Raw genomic sequence first — 16,860 nt, 5'->3', positions numbered from 1 at the left:
TGCAATGGCAAATCCATGATTATAATGTTGTGTGATCTCAGTATAAAAGTTTTGAAAAATTTAGACGAAACAACAGTACAAACTACAAAGATTAAATTTGTCTACGATGTGGTTTCATAATTTTAAATGTTTATGATAGTTTCCTTATCAATAGAACACTTTTTGCATATAAAAAATCATAAATGGTATCCCTTGCTAGGGCCTTATTCTATTCATTACTAATGCATATGAGCTATACCAGCACATGAACAAAAGGGGGAAAACTCTATGTAGTTTTCTTAGAAGTCATATCAATAACTATAGTCTATTGCGAATCCAAAATTTTCATCCAATACACATTAATTTTAATTTTTAACATCATATCAATAAGAACTAGGATTAAAAAACTTAAATGAAAATCGAGAATTATGTGGTGGTGGAGAGAGGTGGACCAAGTGGTGGTGGAAAGGAGAGAGGTTGACCCGGTGGTGGTTTTAGAATCAATATTCATCTTCACTTATAAGTGAGAGGTTTTAAACAATGAACTATCATTGTCTGGAATTTGTTTTGGGGATCGACCATCCTTTTTTTCTTAATTTCTGTTGACTGACTTGTAAATTTTTCCATAACGACTTTGTCTACCGTCTTTGTGGGGATGGATCTAGAAAAATGTAGCTCTTTGCATTGGAAAAAGTGAGAGATACATAATATTATGAGATATATAATTATATATGCAAGCAATGGATTGGTCTGAGATTGGGCTTATACACACTAATATGTGTATTATACATCTTTAAGAGCCATTTTGAAATTGCTTTTTTTAGAAAGAAAAAAAAAAAATCTTATAATGCAATGGCAAATCCATGATTATAATGTTGTGTAATCTCAATATAAAAGTTTCAAAAAATTTAGACAAAACAACAGTACAAACTACAAAGATTAAATTTGTCTATGATGTGGTTTTATAATTTTAAAATGTTTTATGACAGTTTCCTTATCAATAAAACACTTTTTGCATATAAAAAAAACATAAATGGTATCCCTTTCTAGGGCCTTATTCTATTCATTACTAATGCATATGAGTTATACCAGCACATGAACAAAAAGGGTAAAACTCTATGTAGTTTTCTTACAAGTCATCTCAATAACTATAATCTATTGTGAATCCAAAATTTTCATACAATACACATTAATTTCAATTTTTAACGTCATATCAATAAGAATTTGGATTAAAAAACTTAAATGAAAATCGGGAATTATGTGGTGGTGGAGAGAGGTGGACCAAGTGGTGGTGGAATGGAGAGAGGTTGACCCGATGGTGGTTTTAGATTCAATATTCATCTTCACTTATAAGTGAAAGGTTTTAGACAATGAATTATCATTGTTTGGTATTTGTTTTGGGGATCGACCATTCTTTTTTTCTTAATTTCTATTGACTGACTTGTAAATTTTTCCATAACGACTTTGTCTACCGTCTTTGTGGGGATGGATCTAGAAAAAGGTAGCTCTTTGCATTGGAAAAAGTGAGAGCTACATAATATAGATATATAATTATATATGCAAGTAGTGGATTGGTCTGAGATTGGGCTTATACACACTAATATGTGTATTATAGATCCTTAAGAGCCAGTTTGAAATTGCTCTTTTAAAAACCAAAAAAAAAAAAGAATAAATGCTTATGATGCAATGGTAGATCGATGATTATAATGTTGTGTGATCTCAATATAAAAGTTTCGAAAAATTTAGACGAAACAACAGTACAAACTACAAAGATTAAATTAGTCTACGATGTGGTTTCATAATTTTAAAATGTTTTATGACAATTTCCTTATCAATAGAACACTTTTTGCTTATAAAAAAACATAAATGGTATCCCTTGCTGGGGCCTTATTCTATTCATTACTAATGCATATGAGCCATACCAGCATATGAACAAAAAGGGGAAAACTCTATGTAGTTTTCTTACAAGTCATATCAATAACTATAGTCTATTGCGAATCCAAAATTTTCATCCAATACACATTAATTTCAATTTTTAACATCATCTCAATAAGAACTTGGATTAAAAAACTTAAATGAAAATCAGGAATTATGTGGTGGTGGAAAGGAGAGAGGTTGACCCGGTAGTCGTTTTAGATTCAATATTCATCTTCACTTATAAGTAAGAGGTTTAAGATTTGATTCTTGCCAAAGGCGAATTTGAACAACATTATTGTTAGTTCATTGTGAAGCTAAGCTCACCCACTTCCCTTGGTGTAGATAATATCGTTTTCAAAAGAAAAAAGAAAAACCATTCATTAGTCCTTGAATGAAATAAAGGTATTTAGTTCTTGTACAAGCCCAAACTTATTTTAATTCCAAATATCTTGTTCATTCCCCCCCCCACCCCCCCCCCCCCCCCCCCCCCCCCCCCCTCCCCCCCCCCCCCCCCCCCCCCCCCCCCCCCCCCCCTCCCTATTAGCTGATCTATAAATCAAGGAAGAACATTATCTACTATTAAAAGAGATGAATGACGAAAAATTCATGAAGTTTATTTTATTTTATTCTATTTTCAAGGCACTAAGTCGTTGTTAACTTTTGTTAAGAAATATTCATCTAAGTAAGTGGATGACTGCTCATTCCACAAAAAGAACACGTATTTCATAAAACTAATTAAGTGGATCAACTATTGCAACCACATGCTTTTGAGTTTTGACTACCTTATAAAATTTTCCATGACAACTTTGTCTAAAGTTTTTGTCAGTTTAGTGGTATTCTTTCTCACTTATAAGTAAAATATTTTAAATTTAATTATTAAAAAGCATATTTGAATAATATTATTACTAGCTCATAGTAAGACTTAGTCCACTCTCCTACCTTCTCAATATAGGTAATATCATTTGTTCAAATAAAAAATATATATATATATAAATTAATTAAGAGTAGGGCCGAGGTTTGACCTGTACTCTTTACTAATGTGTGTATATATATAGGATATTAGCACTCTAAATTACTCATTACTCACATCCATCACCTACTTGATATCTATATGGATAGAGTCATGAGAGTTGGTTCACTAGTCAGCTTTCTCCTATGCATTGCGTCTTTTACAGTTGGCTTATGCAAAGGGGACCTGTATGTGCCTTGCAAAGAAAATGAGAGACAAGCACTTCTTCTGTTCAAGAAAGATCTTGATGATCCGTCACATATGCTTTCCTCCTGGGGTGGTGCAAGCGATTGTTGTAACTGGATCGGTGTTGCCTGCGATAATTTAACCGGTCATGTCCATGAGCTCCACCTTGCTGGTAATTATGATCAAGAAACTGGTGAAGAACATGGTTTGGGTGGTAAGGTAAATCCTTCTCTACTCAATTTAAAGCATCTCAGCTACTTGAACTTGAGCCACAATAATTTTGAAGGACTACAGATTCCTAGCTTTCTAGGTTCTCTTAAAGGTTTAAGATATCTTGACCTCTCGTATGCAGGGTTCAATGGAACCATTCCTCATCAGTTGGGGAATCTCTCGAGTCTGCGTTATCTCGACCTTTCTCACAACTTTGGTTCGATGGTCGAGAATCTCAAATGGCTCTCTGGTCTTTCTCTGTTGAAACATCTTGACATGAGTTCTGTAGATCTTACCAACGCATCTCATTGGTTACAATCAAATACACTCCCTTCTCTGCTAGTCGAGTTGCATTTGTCTAGCTGCGAACTTTATCACATACCAAGTGGTATTGCGAACTTGACAAGTCTTAAGGTTCTTCATCTGCATCGGAACCATTTCAACTCTACCATACCTAAATGGTTGTACAGTTTGGGCCATCTTGAGTTCCTCTTTCTTTCTCATAATGCTTTCCATGGTGAAATTTCGAGTTCCCTTGGAAACTTGACAACCCTTGTTGATCTTAGATTGGGTAGCAATCAGCTTGAAGGGGAAATCCCAAACTCTTTGGGAAATCTTTGTAAGTTGACTGCTATTGATCTATCGTCGAACAATTTTAGGGGGAGGGTATCAGCAATCTTTGAAAGTTTGTCTCGATGTAGTTCTGGTCAAATATATTATTTAGATTTGTTGGATAATAATTTTTCAGGTCATTTATCTGATCAACTTGAAAGTTTCAAAAATTTACGTTATCTTTATCTTTCAAATAATTCAATATCAGGTCATGTTCCAGTGTCTTTAGGAAATCTATCACTCTTAGAGGAGTTGGCCATTGATAACAATTCATTCGAGGGTGTTGTCTCTGAAGTTCATTTTACTAATCTTACAAGATTGATTAACTTTTTTGCAAATGAGAACTCTTTGACTCTTAAAACCAGCCCAGACTGGCTTCCTCCTTTTCAACTTTCTATCTTGACTTTAAGTTCTTTGCATCTGGACCCATCAGAGTTGCCTGCGTGGCTCAAGAGTCAAAAACATTTGTCCGCTCTTAACATGTCCAATACAGGAATTTCAGGTACCATTCCCATTTGGTTTTGGAACATTTATTCGAATGATGCATATTTTGTGGATCTCTCGCGTAATCAGTTGTCCGGCGAGATTCCAAACATAGTTTCCGCCAACTGGCCAAAACAACAGCGTTTCGATCCCCAAGTTTCAGGAATCCTAATTGACTTAAGGTCTAACCAGTTCAATGGTTCATTGCCTCTTGTGTCTTCGGCAGTGTCTACACTTGATCTTTCCAATTCATCATTTTCGGGAACTCTCTCTCACTTACTTTGTGATAGGAGCGATGTACCTAAAAACCTTCTTGTTCTTCATCTTGGCAACAATCTCCTCACTGGAGAAATTCCTGATTGTAAGTTACACTGGCCAAACTTGACAGTTGTGAATTTAGAAGACAACAACTTGACGGGGAAAATTCCAAGCTCTATCGGGGACCTAATTTCCGTTCAATCTTTGCACTTGCGCAATAATAAGCTATCTGGAGAATTACCTGTGTCCCTACAAAACTGTGAGCAATTGTTACTTCTTGACCTTGGTGGAAACAAGTTTGCTGGAAGCTTTCCATTATGGTTTGGCCAAAGCTTGGTAGTTCTTAGTCTTCGTTCAAATCAGTTCCATGGCGCCATTCCTTATAAGCTTTGTAGTCTTACAAATCTCCAAATCTTGGACCTTGCGCATAACAATATCTCGGGAACGATACCCAGATGTTTCCAAAATTTGTCATCCATGGCCAATACCTCTTCAAGCGAAGGACTTACCAGTATTCAATTCTTGGATGCTTCTTTTTTTGGTTTTGGTCTTTTTGGGGAATCCTACACAGAGACTGCAGTTTTTGTGACCAAAGGTAGAGAGGTGAACTATAACACAATGCTTCGGTTGGTAGCTAGTTTGGACCTTTCCAACAACATGTTAACTGGAGAAATCCCGGAAGAGCTAACCAGCCTCAGTAGATTACAAACGTTGAATTTATCCGATAATCTTCTGACTGGAAGAATCCCTTCCAAAATCGGTGATATGAGAATGTTGGAGTCGCTTGATTTGTCCATGAACCAACTTTGTGGCGAACTTTCTCCAAGCATCTCGAACTTGACATTTCTCAACTATTTGAATTTGTCCTATAACAATCTGATAGGGCAGATTCCAAAAGGCACTCAGCTTCAGAGCTTTGATATGTCTAGTTATGCTGGCAATAAACTTTGCGGACCTCCATTGGAAGAGTGTCACAGTACAAAAGAGGCAATGCCACCTGTAGGTGATGAGAAGCATGGAGAAGGTCAGTTACTTGAAGATGGCGGGTTCTATCTGAGTTTGGGGCTTGGATTTGCATTCGGGTTTTGGATTGTTCTTGGTTCATTGTTGTCTAATGTGCCATGGAGCAATGCACTTTCTCAGTTCCAAAATATCATTGTGAAGAAGCTCTATGCTGTAATCGTTAAACGTCATTAATTATTCTGTGCAGATAGAGGGAGTTTATGTGGTTTGTTTCTACTTTTTGGTTATACAGATAGAATGTTACACTGTTGTATGCTTCTTTGTTTCTAAATCTGGCATGTTTGCACAACTCTTTCTGATCATGTGATTATATTTACAAGAACAAAAATGAATAAGCAACTGATTCCGATTCTCTTCTTTTTAACCAGGCCATTATGTTCCACAGTTTGCACATTATCTAATAAAAAACAGAAGTTCAACCTGAAAGCAATAGCAGTAAGCAAATGAGAATCGAAAAAGTGAAGTGACTTGAGAGTTGATGTTTTTGACTAAGATGTCATGCTTGAGTGCTTGTGGTATCATGGTACTGAATTCGACCTTCAAAATACAAAGCGTGTTGTATTTCAAACCAACAACGTACATCTACATATTCTCACTAGTCCTTACTTGTTATGATGCATATAAACATAACATTCTTAAATTCTTTGATTGGTGGACGCTAAAAAAATTTGTATGTGTCAGTTTGAGTTGAGGCACGCCCAATGTTTAAAATATTGGTATCGGTAAAAATATCGATATGTAAATTTGTGAAAATATCAATGGATATATTGATATAGATATCGTTGCCTTCGATAGAAATGATGGAAATTTACTAAAAAATGTGGACATTTAAAATGAAGCTTTAGGAAAATATCATATGGAATTTTGTCGATAATTTACTGATATATAGGAAATATTTTTGAAATCTATCTATTTTAGCCGAAATTTAAGAATTTTTCCAGTATCTTATGAAGTTTAGACTTCACCTCCCCCTCCATATCTTTTCTTTAATTTTTTCCATATTTCCACAGAAATTCAATCGTGTAGAAAAAAAAATTCAAACACTGGGCAAATTTGATCACCATTGGAAGATAAGACAAGGCCTTTGACAATTTCCTAATGAAAGTGATGCAGATTATGTTGACCTTCCTCTTTCTAAAACTCTTTACACAATGTTTGGACGAAGGAAGTAAATATGGAATTTGTCAAAAGCCAGAATTATAGATTAACATATATCAATTCTTTTATTTGGATTCATAAACATAGAAATTTAGAATTCCCAAGTAAAAAAAAAACTTGCAATTTGGGACTCTAACTCCCAAGTTTAAATATCATGAATATGTGTTATTTCCAAATTTCTATGAGTGAGAATTTAAAAACAAAAAATTCCCTTGTATTTTTTTAGGTTAACAAAGAAGAAAATTTACAAATTCTAGAAAATAAAATTCCGTCATTTCTGTTTATGTCATTTTGAAATTTTTTAGTAATCCAAACACAATGTTAGGATTATTTTCTTGTGTTTTCAGAAAGACTGTAATTTAGTAGTGAAATAAGAGAGGGATTGTGGTATTACTAAATTTGGATATCTGGGTTTGTTTTCTAATTAAAAATTAATGTGAGGTTGTAGTGTTATTTGTTTTCTAATTAAAAATTAATGTGCATTGCTGGTCCTTGTTTTTAGGGTTGCGTGAAAATACCTGCAGGTTGGTTAATTGGAACCGATTATTTTGGTTTCGGCACAATCTGAAATTTAATTTGGTAGCATGCGATACTAATAACCCACACTATTTTTTAAACTAAACCAAAATAATCCACACTAAACTAGCAAAATAATAGTTTATGATGGTTTTTGGTTAAATTAAACTTAGTCCAAGCCATTTTCATTAAAGCTCCCTTCTTGAAATTACTAATTGCATGTGCATAAGCCACGAACAGTACAACACATATTCATTTAGCAGCAAAGTTGACGAAAACCTGGTACGTTTGAAGGTAACGCAAACAAACAATATGTGCTAGTTCCAACTGTGTAGAGATCTGCTCGCTCGTGAGGCTAGAGCGACTGCCTTTGCTCTAGTATCCGTCATCACCCAGTCTCTCTCCGCACGTCGCTGATGCTGCCTTGCATTTTTGGCTCTCTTGGGGGCTAACCGAGTATCCCTTTCCTCAAATGCACGTCTAAACTTTTCAGCCACAGACAACTCCACGGGGCTGGAAAGAGATGAAGGTATTGCCTTTGGTGTAAAACCACGCACCGCCCATGTTTTGGGATCAATATCCTTGACAACAGAATCATCCAATTGGATGTCTGGGAATGCCTCCCTGGGAACTTGGGTTCCCCTTAATCCGAAGGGTGATGGCTTTGGATTTACTGTAATTCGCGGGCATTCGGTGGCAAATCCCTCAAGAGAATCATTATCAATCTTTGGCTGCAAAACATGAAAGGAGGAATGAAAACATCACAAGGCAGGAACAGATAAAGAAGCAGAAAGTGATTCTCCTACTTGTTTCTCTAGGGGCAGAATAATTGAATGGTCATAGCCGACCACAAACTTGGGCACCGCTTGCGGACCCAACTAATTACTAGTACGGGCTGTAGCCCCCTATTAAATTTCCTTTATTTTATTCAATCTTCTATATACATCTAAGCTTTCCTTGTGACACTGTTTTACACATCCCTACTCTTACTATTGCTGACATGCTACCATTTGAAGCCCAAAGATGGAATCCATTTTTTCTTTTTAATCTTTTCAACTTTTCGGATAAGTTCACACAGAAAACCGAAGAATGTGTCCATTCTATTCATGGCATCAGGCATGGGATCACAACCTGTCTCGTTACAAGTTATCATTTGGTAATGCAAAGCATGTATGCGTACGACAATAAAGGGAAAGTAAAGACAGTCAAGCATTCTACTATGTAGGGAAGAGATGAAACCACTTCATCATAACATAGTGGTCACCAAAGATCAAAGAAATCAATCATTGATGAAGAATAGTATCATAAAAGGACATGTTAAGTACATACCCATACAAGCCAACGCAATGACTCTGCACCATTCACAATTTCTGCAGTATTCAGTTCTTCCCAGGAATCTCCCTCTACATCATTCAACTTCGGTTTAAACACATCCAAGCACCTGCGTGCAGTGTGGTCACTCCTAGGGCTCCCTCTGCAATTCATAGCCTGTTATGAAGTTACTGGTAGTCAAACACAATATTACGGGCCACTAAAAGCACAAGGGGTGGAACCAAAAAGTAAAGATTACTTGGCCTATACTAATTTTATTTAGTGGAGACAATTTCATATGATGATTACGAAGCAAAGGAAAATGATTTTAGAAGCACGATATACTAAACAACTTCATATCTTATTATGATCAAATTGTTATTAATTCATTCCACAAGGTCAAGGTACAACTAAATTTTTCTACTTCGCAGTTAGAAAATTGAAAGTGAGTCACATTAACAACAAAGGAAAGATAGAAAAAAGCAACCGGGTCCAAATTCACTCTGGTGTTGGTATATCAATAAAACTTCTAATGTATAACAATGTCATCTGGTTACGGAATCATTTCAACCACAAAAGCTCTAATCAAGACCATGGCAAAGATTGATGCGCATATAGAAACTTGTAATGAAGTTTAAAATATTTTTTTAGTTAAGGAAAGGTGTTTACCCGCATCTCAACGTCTCCAATGATTGGCAACGCTGCACAAGTTCAGAAACTCCAGCAGCAGTGATTTTGTCACACCGACTGCAGAAGAAATGTCTCAGTTTAACCACAAAGTTTCTTCAGACAAAACAAACTAGAGAGTTTGAAACCAAAAAATATGTTGATTCCTTAAGTATTATCCAATCGCTACTCAGGTGATTGAAACAAATATTAACTAAGACCAACAATTTATATACATTTGTGCCTCAAGGTTACTATAAACTTAAATACAGTTACAAAGTACCACACTTCACGGATTGAACATCGAAGCTAGGACCAACAATCATCCGATTTCTGCTAAAACATTTCATCTTCTCCATGTTCAAAGTATGTTGGTGTTACTCAAATATCTTAATTAATCCACAGTTAAGCCGATACACGATATTATCACACTGAGCATCCGTACCTAATATCAACAGCTTGAAGTGACCCACATATCTCGGCCACTTTTGCTAACCCAAAATCCGAAACATCTGATGCCGAAAGGTCAAGACTTTTCCATGTGTGATCAGCCAAAGAGACAATAACATCGTCGTCGAGTAACTTTCTTCTTCTGGCAATTGCCACCAGTGCCACCTACCATATCAGAAATTGCAAAAATCTTGAGATTTCAGAACCAGCAAATGTTAATTAGCTTCACATGTAAACAACAACCCATCCACAACAAAGAAACCCATCACAGTTTTTTCCAAAAGAAAACAAATTTACAGAAAAAAAGTGATATGGATTTTGCGAATAAGGATAGAGAAAAACCTTTATATCCGGCGGAAAGTTAAATGCAATCTCGGCCAAGTCGGGGATGATATCCTCCAAATGCCTGCCGACGATTCCGATACACAAACTTTGTAAACTCGGAGGAGTCTTGGCCCTTTCAAGCTGTGTTCCTGCCATGGATATTTCAATTAAGCTCACAAATCGTGCATATATACATACATACACATATATCTGTGCGTGTGTAAGCATCTGAAACAAATATTCAACTTTGGGACGTACTGGAGGATTGGATTGGAGGGATTTGGGGGCTGGGATTGGATTTGGAAATCAAATCCAACTTATTCAACGAATTCGTAATCGAAACGATGGCTCTTCCTTTTTCCATCAAAATAAAAAATCAAAGACTTTCTTCCCCGACTTTCAAAATCAAAATCAAAATCCCTAAATCTAAAGCCGCAGGAGACTATTTTCCCGACTTTTCCGATTTTACAAAAAGAAAGAAGAGAGAGCTAGGTCTAGTTGTCATCAAATTTAAAGGTAAAAATAAGTTTCATATATTACGATCATATTTAAAATAGGAATGTGATTGCGTAAATTCTAGGAAGTCTGAGGAATTGACGCATCGTAGGAGGAGGCTATCATCCACCACATTCAAATGCTTATTCGTTTTCTGCTAATCAAGTACGCTTAAAATAAAGGAAGATATTTGAAACGTCTACGAAGCATGAAAACATTCCCCATGATGCATGAACCCCTCTATGTTTATATTTTCCTTTCAATATATATATTGTATATGTTCATATATATATTTGTTTCTTGCATTGTACAATTAAATTGTTATGTGGAATTTGTGAGTCAAAATATATAAAATAAATTAAAAGCATATTTAGGGTTTCCTAAACCCTTAGGGATTTTGAAGGCTTATTCGTTTTCTGCTAATCAAGTACGCTTAAAATAAAGGAAAATATTTGAAACGTCCACGAAGCATGAAAACATTCCTCATGATGCATGAACTCCTCTATGTTTATATTTCCCTTTCAATATATATATTGTATATGTTCATATATATATATATATATATTTTTTTTTTTTTTGTTTCTTGCATTGTACAATTAAATTATTATGTGGAATTTGTGAGTCAAAATATATAAAATAAATTAGAAGCATATTTAGGGTTTCCTAAACCCTTAGGGATTTTGAAAACTATATGGGAATGGGAAATGGTGCGGTATACCACTGCACCATCACTATGGACACAGCACCAGGCCACGACCTGGATTTCAACTCAGTAGGGCCTGAAGCCCCATGCCTAAAACACTGCCAGCTTAGATTGGCTGGGTCTACTCCTGCATGTTGCAGCCTTTATGGTTGCTGGGCTCATTGTCTGCCCCGACCTGCATTCAATCCAGCTCAATTAGCTAGACTTTTCCCACAACCCGCGTCCCATGCAGCCAACCCTCGCGGCTGGGCTTTCCACGCCAAACCTGCAAGCTTTTGAGCTTTCTCCCGTGCCCCCCTCCCTCGGTCCAACTTCGGAACCCAGCTGCGGCTGGGGTTTCCTTCCTTACCCGTGGCCTGCAGCCATCACTCGAGGTCATTTGGGCCTTGCCTTATGCTTAAGGCACTTAAACCCGTGCCATATTACCCATGGCACTAAGCCCAAATTATTTTGGGGTTATATTTTTCGACCAATAATATTATTTTGCTTCTACAATCGATCACGTATAGCTCGATTTATTGAATTAATTAAAAGTGACCTGCAGTCCATTAATCTGATAATGAATCCAAAATTATCGACCTGAATATCACTTTTGGACATTAACGATTCAATAATTTATTTTTATACTTTGAACCGTCACATACTTTCGTAGTAATGAAGCTCTCACACTTGAATTCCCGAAAAACCTTAAATCCACTATATCCAAATTAGTATATTGCATTATGTGTTTCTTGCAAGAACCTCTCATTATGAACTAATTGTTCATAAAAACTAAATTGAACCTCTAGTTTCAAATTTAGTGCCTTTGAAACCTGAAGTTTTCATTCAAAACATACCACATGAAACTTGTAGTTTTCATGCATAAATTAAACCACTACATGTCTATAGAACCTGTATGTTCTACGATATATGTCTATGGCTTACCATATGACTAATCATGTTTTCTCCCTCCGTTTTAGGGACATGTCGAACTTGAACTAGCTCGATTTCTCCACTCTAGAAGTCTCTAGAAGAAACTATCTGAAGTGGGTACAAGACGTGAAGCTCCATTTAACTGCAAAGGGCATTCGAGCCACCATCGAGGCACTTATTGCTGACAAACCTATTGACGAAGCTAAGAAGGCTACTGCAATGATCTTCATTCGAAGACACATCCATGATGCACTGCAAACTGAGTATCTCACTGAGGAGGACCCACGCACCCTCTAGCTTGTCTAGTCGATTGTTTCGATCACCAGAAAGACATATACTTGCTTGAAGCAAGACACGACTGGCAGTATCTTCGCTTCTAGGACTTTAAGTTCGTGAATGAATACAACTTTGAAGTTTGTCGAATCCGTTCTCTGTTGAAATTCTGCAAAGTGAAACTAATCGAATTATATTTCCTGGAGAAGACCTATTCAACCTTCCATGCCACCAATATTGTCATGCAGCAATAATATAGGGCACAGAAATTCACCAAGTTTTCAGATTTGATCTCTGTTTTACTTCTTGCTGAAAAGCAAAACCAGTTTCTGATGAAGAATCATCAAGCTCGACCCACTGGCTCAAATGCCGCGCCTGAAGCACATGTAACCTATTCTAGCAGTTATAAACGACGAAAGAACCATCGTGGCTGTGGCAATGGGTGGCAAGCCCAACCATAGGCCCAAGGTCAACAGAATGCCGCACCTAAGGGAAGAATTGTGACCTAGCAGCGTCCACCATTCACCCCTAAGGTCCCAAACTTCAAGAACAAGGGCAAAGCTCCCGTTCATGCTACTTCTCCTGAACTGGTGGATTAAGGGATCATTGGTCACGTGTATGCGGAGCTTCCCTTGAGGCTATTGCCATGTATCGTTCCCGTCGTGGGTTTAACCTTGCATATGTGGATCATCCGGAAGATGCAACTACATCAATGGAGATATCGGATTTTCAGGAGGCGTCAACACCTATGGATGAATAAATTAGACATGTTTTTTTAGGGTGTTTACCTGTAGTGGCCAAAACCACTAGAAGTGGCCAGCCCTACTCCCTTATTTTGTTAGGTTTATGGTTTAATTTTGAACAATTTTTCTATGTATTTGGGATAATTTGTTTGGTTTTGATTTGTTTTGAATTATGGATTGTTATTTGAATGGATATTATTTTCTCAAATTGCTTAATTGAATGAATGGAGTTATATCTATGCATGTGACCAATTCAATCAATTTATTTCTAGGTATGTCTAGTGGGGAAGTTAGTTGTCTGGTAGATAGTACAACCACGCACACCAACTTGCGTGAACGACATTATTTTACTAACTTAATACCCAAGAAAGCTCATTTAACAACTTTCTCAGGCCCATCCAACTTGATTGAAGGATACGGAAAGGCACGTGTCATGTTGTATAATGGTAAAATCTTGACCATTAAGGAGACACTCTATTCTCTACGTTTCGGAAGAACATTGCTAAGTTTTAGGGATATTCGAGATAATAAATATCATCTTGAAACCACTGAAGATCATGGTTCTGAATTTCTTTGTATCACTTCATACGAATATGGCCAAAAGCATATTCATGAGAAGTTAGAACAACTGCCAAGTGGGTTGTACATTACAAACCATTCGCAGCATAGAAACCCACAGTGTGGCCGGCCCTATGCTTGAGTTTCAGGACACTTAGTTGCTTTGGCATGACTATTTGGGACATCCTGGACGTGACATGATGCGATGTATCCTCAAATCTTCTCACGGGCATAAGTTACATCCCTATGTTAGAGTTTCACCATGCAAAGCATGTTCTTTAAGGAAGTTGAATACTCAACCCTTCCATACAAAGATTATTCACGACCTTTCTAAATTTCTTCAGAGGATTCAAAGGGACATTTGTGGACCAAACCATTTAAATATTTTATGGTGTTGGTTGATGCATCGACAAGATGGTCACATGTTTGCTTGTTGTCCACACGCAACGCCATGTTCGCTAAACTCCTAGCTCAAATCATTAAGCTAAGGGTTCACCACCCTAATTATCCAATTAAGTCAATTCGACTGGATATCACTGGAGAGTTTACGTCACAGATTTTTGACAATTATTACATGTCAGTAGGGATTGATGTGGAACATCCTGTTCCCCATGTTCACACCCAAAACAGCCTGGTAGAAGCTTTCATAAAGCGCCTTCAAATGATAGCTTAGACTTTGGTTATGCGAACCAAACTGCCGGTATCTGTCTGGGGCTATGCAATATTGCATGCAGCTATGTTGGTCTGCCTAAGGCCAACTGCAACTCAACCACATTCACCGTTACAGTTGACCACTGGATACGAGCTTAACGTTTCACATTTACGGATGTTTGGGTGCGCCATTTATGTGCCAATAACACCGCCGCTATGTACCAAAATAGATCCTCAGAGAAAAATGGGAATCTATGTCGGTTATGATTCACCATTAATTGTTCGCTACTTTAAACCCTTGACAAGAGATCTTTTTACCACACGTTTTGCGGATTGTCATTTTGATGAGACAATCTTTCCGTTGCTAGGGGGAGATAAGCATGCTAACGTTCCCGTAGAATGCCGCGAATTATCGTGGTATACTCCCACTATGTTTCATTTAGATCCCCGCACTGCCCTATCTGAAAGTGAGGTGGGTCGAATTATAGATCTTCAAAGCATTGTTCAAAGCATGTCGGATGCTTTTAATGATCTAGCTGTTGGAAATGTGCCCTAAAACCAATCATATGATGATACTTTAAGGACATTTCACATGTTAAACTAATCTAGTTTAATATTAAGGGCAAACATTATTGTTTGAGCCGTCTCATATAAATGTTATATGCTTAAACGATAAGTCCAAGGAATATGTGATTGGAAGAATGCGATCTAAAGAAGTTAGATTCATGAGACCATTCTTTCGTTGACACATCCTAAACGTTCCTGATCATAGGATTGTCAATTAGGCATTAACAGTCCGTTAAGATCAGTACGTGCTATGTCTTCTCTTAGGGAGAGTGACTAGTCTCGAGTCATTGGTGTGTGTGACATCAAGACAAGTACGTAGGTGCTCAATAGAGAATGAGTTCACTTAACACGATCAACGAAGAGTTCTCATATTCATGTCACATGAGAACTCATGGTTGGGATAATGCAAATTAGTCTTTTGACCTGAGGCATCACAGTTGTCTTGTGGTTAGGTCCTTAATCTTTGATTATGTCAAAGTCACTCTATCAGGGTGTCCACGGCATCGTCGGGGTTAAGCCACTTAGCCATGGAGGCAAGTGAATGCGCAACAAGGGATCTCTAACCTTCAAACTGTTTGAGGGAGAATACTCTATGATATGATTTAGAATCTCTGGCCAGAGTATGAATGAGATGTTGGAATGCGTTTCAGATCACATTCAAGGTAATCATATAAGTACAAGATTCACATTGGATAGTAGACATGAATAAACTATCAAACCAAACAATGTGGTCAAGAGTATTGTATTAGAGAAAGACCGTATTGCATTTGTAATCCTAAAACTGAATAGGTTCTCCACCTCTTCTGATTAGCTTGGGTAACCATGACATGCTGCTAGGCGTCAACCATGGTTTGTGGAAGCCCTAAAAGTGTATTATCACTAACGGGAGAATTGAAAGTAAGTTTCAATTCACAATCGATTTGAAAGAGTTTGAATCGCCCACTGCCTCGCTAAAAGGAACCTAATGGATCGTACACCGTGTAAGGTAGAGATTGAAGATTCAACGGAGATGAGTAAGAATAATTAAATGGTTTAATTATTTATGGCAAGGATTAATTAATATGATTATTAATCAAACGAATAAGTTCGTTAAAAGACCTCGGGATAGTTTTGGACCTTAAGGCCCAATGGGCTTCGAACGTCAAGTCCATTGACTTAAGTTGTATGACAACTTAATGAATAATGATTCACAAAGGCCCAAATAGCCCAATAAATCCCTAAGGCCGGCCATGTTAGAGAAAGAGTGGGTTTTGACTTATTTACAAGTTTGCCACTCAAATGAATTAAGGTATAAGTTTGACTTAATAGCCAAAATTCATTAAGTGTTGTTTTTGGGGAAATTGGAGAAACACAAACTCTCCTTTCTCTCTAGAAATGGCCGGTCACCTTGAGGATAACATCTAGCAATCTTACTTCCTCAAGGTCACTCATTTCTTCTACAATATACCTTGGTGTGGAGACTTAGAGGTTCTCAATTTTGGGAACTTGGAGAAACCTTTTCATCCATCCAAATCCATGGATCTAAGATGCAAGGAATGAAGGCCCTCTCTTTGGGTGATTAGCCTTTGCTTATGCAAAGAGGAATCTACAAAGGTATTGATTTCTCAACTCACTTTGTTTTGAGTTGAGTCTTGGTTCACCTATCTACTAGGCTTTGAATTTCATGGGTAAATGTTTTGTTTTAAGTGCATACAAGCATGATTCCGCCTTTAATTGTTAATTACATGCTATTGATGTTGCTTAAATGAACATGTTTTTCACAAATTTTCCTTGAGTGGTATCAAGAGCCTAAGTCTAGTAGTTGGTGAATCCTTTTGGGTTTTGTAGTTCATAGTTTGTGATTTGAATGTTGTAAT

General features: G+C 37.1%; 2 protein-coding genes across 3 annotated transcripts; one reads left to right on the top strand and one right to left on the bottom strand.

Moving 5' to 3' along the window:
• Nucleotides 1-2,989: 2,989 nt before the first annotated feature.
• LOC103931041 (receptor-like protein EIX1) lies at nucleotides 2,990-6,041 on the top strand. Of its 2 annotated transcripts, XM_048564229.1 has the most exons (2): nucleotides 3,168-3,310; nucleotides 3,444-6,041. In XM_048564229.1, the coding sequence occupies exon 2, from the start codon at nucleotides 3,524-3,526 to the stop codon at nucleotides 5,849-5,851; it is 2,328 nt and encodes a 775-aa protein (XP_048420186.1). In that variant the 5' UTR covers nucleotides 3,168-3,310; nucleotides 3,444-3,523; the 3' UTR covers nucleotides 5,852-6,041. The 2 variants fall into 2 exon arrangements, with proteins under 2 accessions (XP_048420185.1, XP_048420186.1); XM_048564228.1 differs by having other exon boundaries at nucleotides 2,990-6,041.
• Nucleotides 6,042-7,514: 1,473 nt separating this feature from the next.
• On the bottom strand, nucleotides 7,515-10,612 carry LOC103931017. Its single transcript, XM_009340423.3, has 6 exons — nucleotides 10,361-10,612; nucleotides 10,121-10,251; nucleotides 9,774-9,943; nucleotides 9,332-9,409; nucleotides 8,681-8,825; nucleotides 7,515-8,082 (listed from the first exon to the last, which is right to left on the bottom strand). The coding sequence occupies exons 1-6, from the start codon at nucleotides 10,464-10,466 to the stop codon at nucleotides 7,669-7,671; spliced, it is 1,044 nt and encodes a 347-aa protein (XP_009338698.2). The 5' UTR covers nucleotides 10,467-10,612; the 3' UTR covers nucleotides 7,515-7,668.
• Nucleotides 10,613-16,860: the final 6,248 nt, after the last annotated feature.

This window comes from the organism of the source record quoted next, unplaced genomic scaffold, assembly GCF_019419815.1.
Source record: "Pyrus x bretschneideri cultivar Hongxiangsu unplaced genomic scaffold, Pyrus_bretschneideri_v1 Contig38, whole genome shotgun sequence".
In the NCBI taxonomy this organism is placed as follows: domain Eukaryota; kingdom Viridiplantae; phylum Streptophyta; class Magnoliopsida; order Rosales; family Rosaceae; genus Pyrus; species Pyrus x bretschneideri.
Note: the sequence above shows the minus strand (reverse complement) of the source record. Positions and strands in the feature narration are given on the sequence as shown.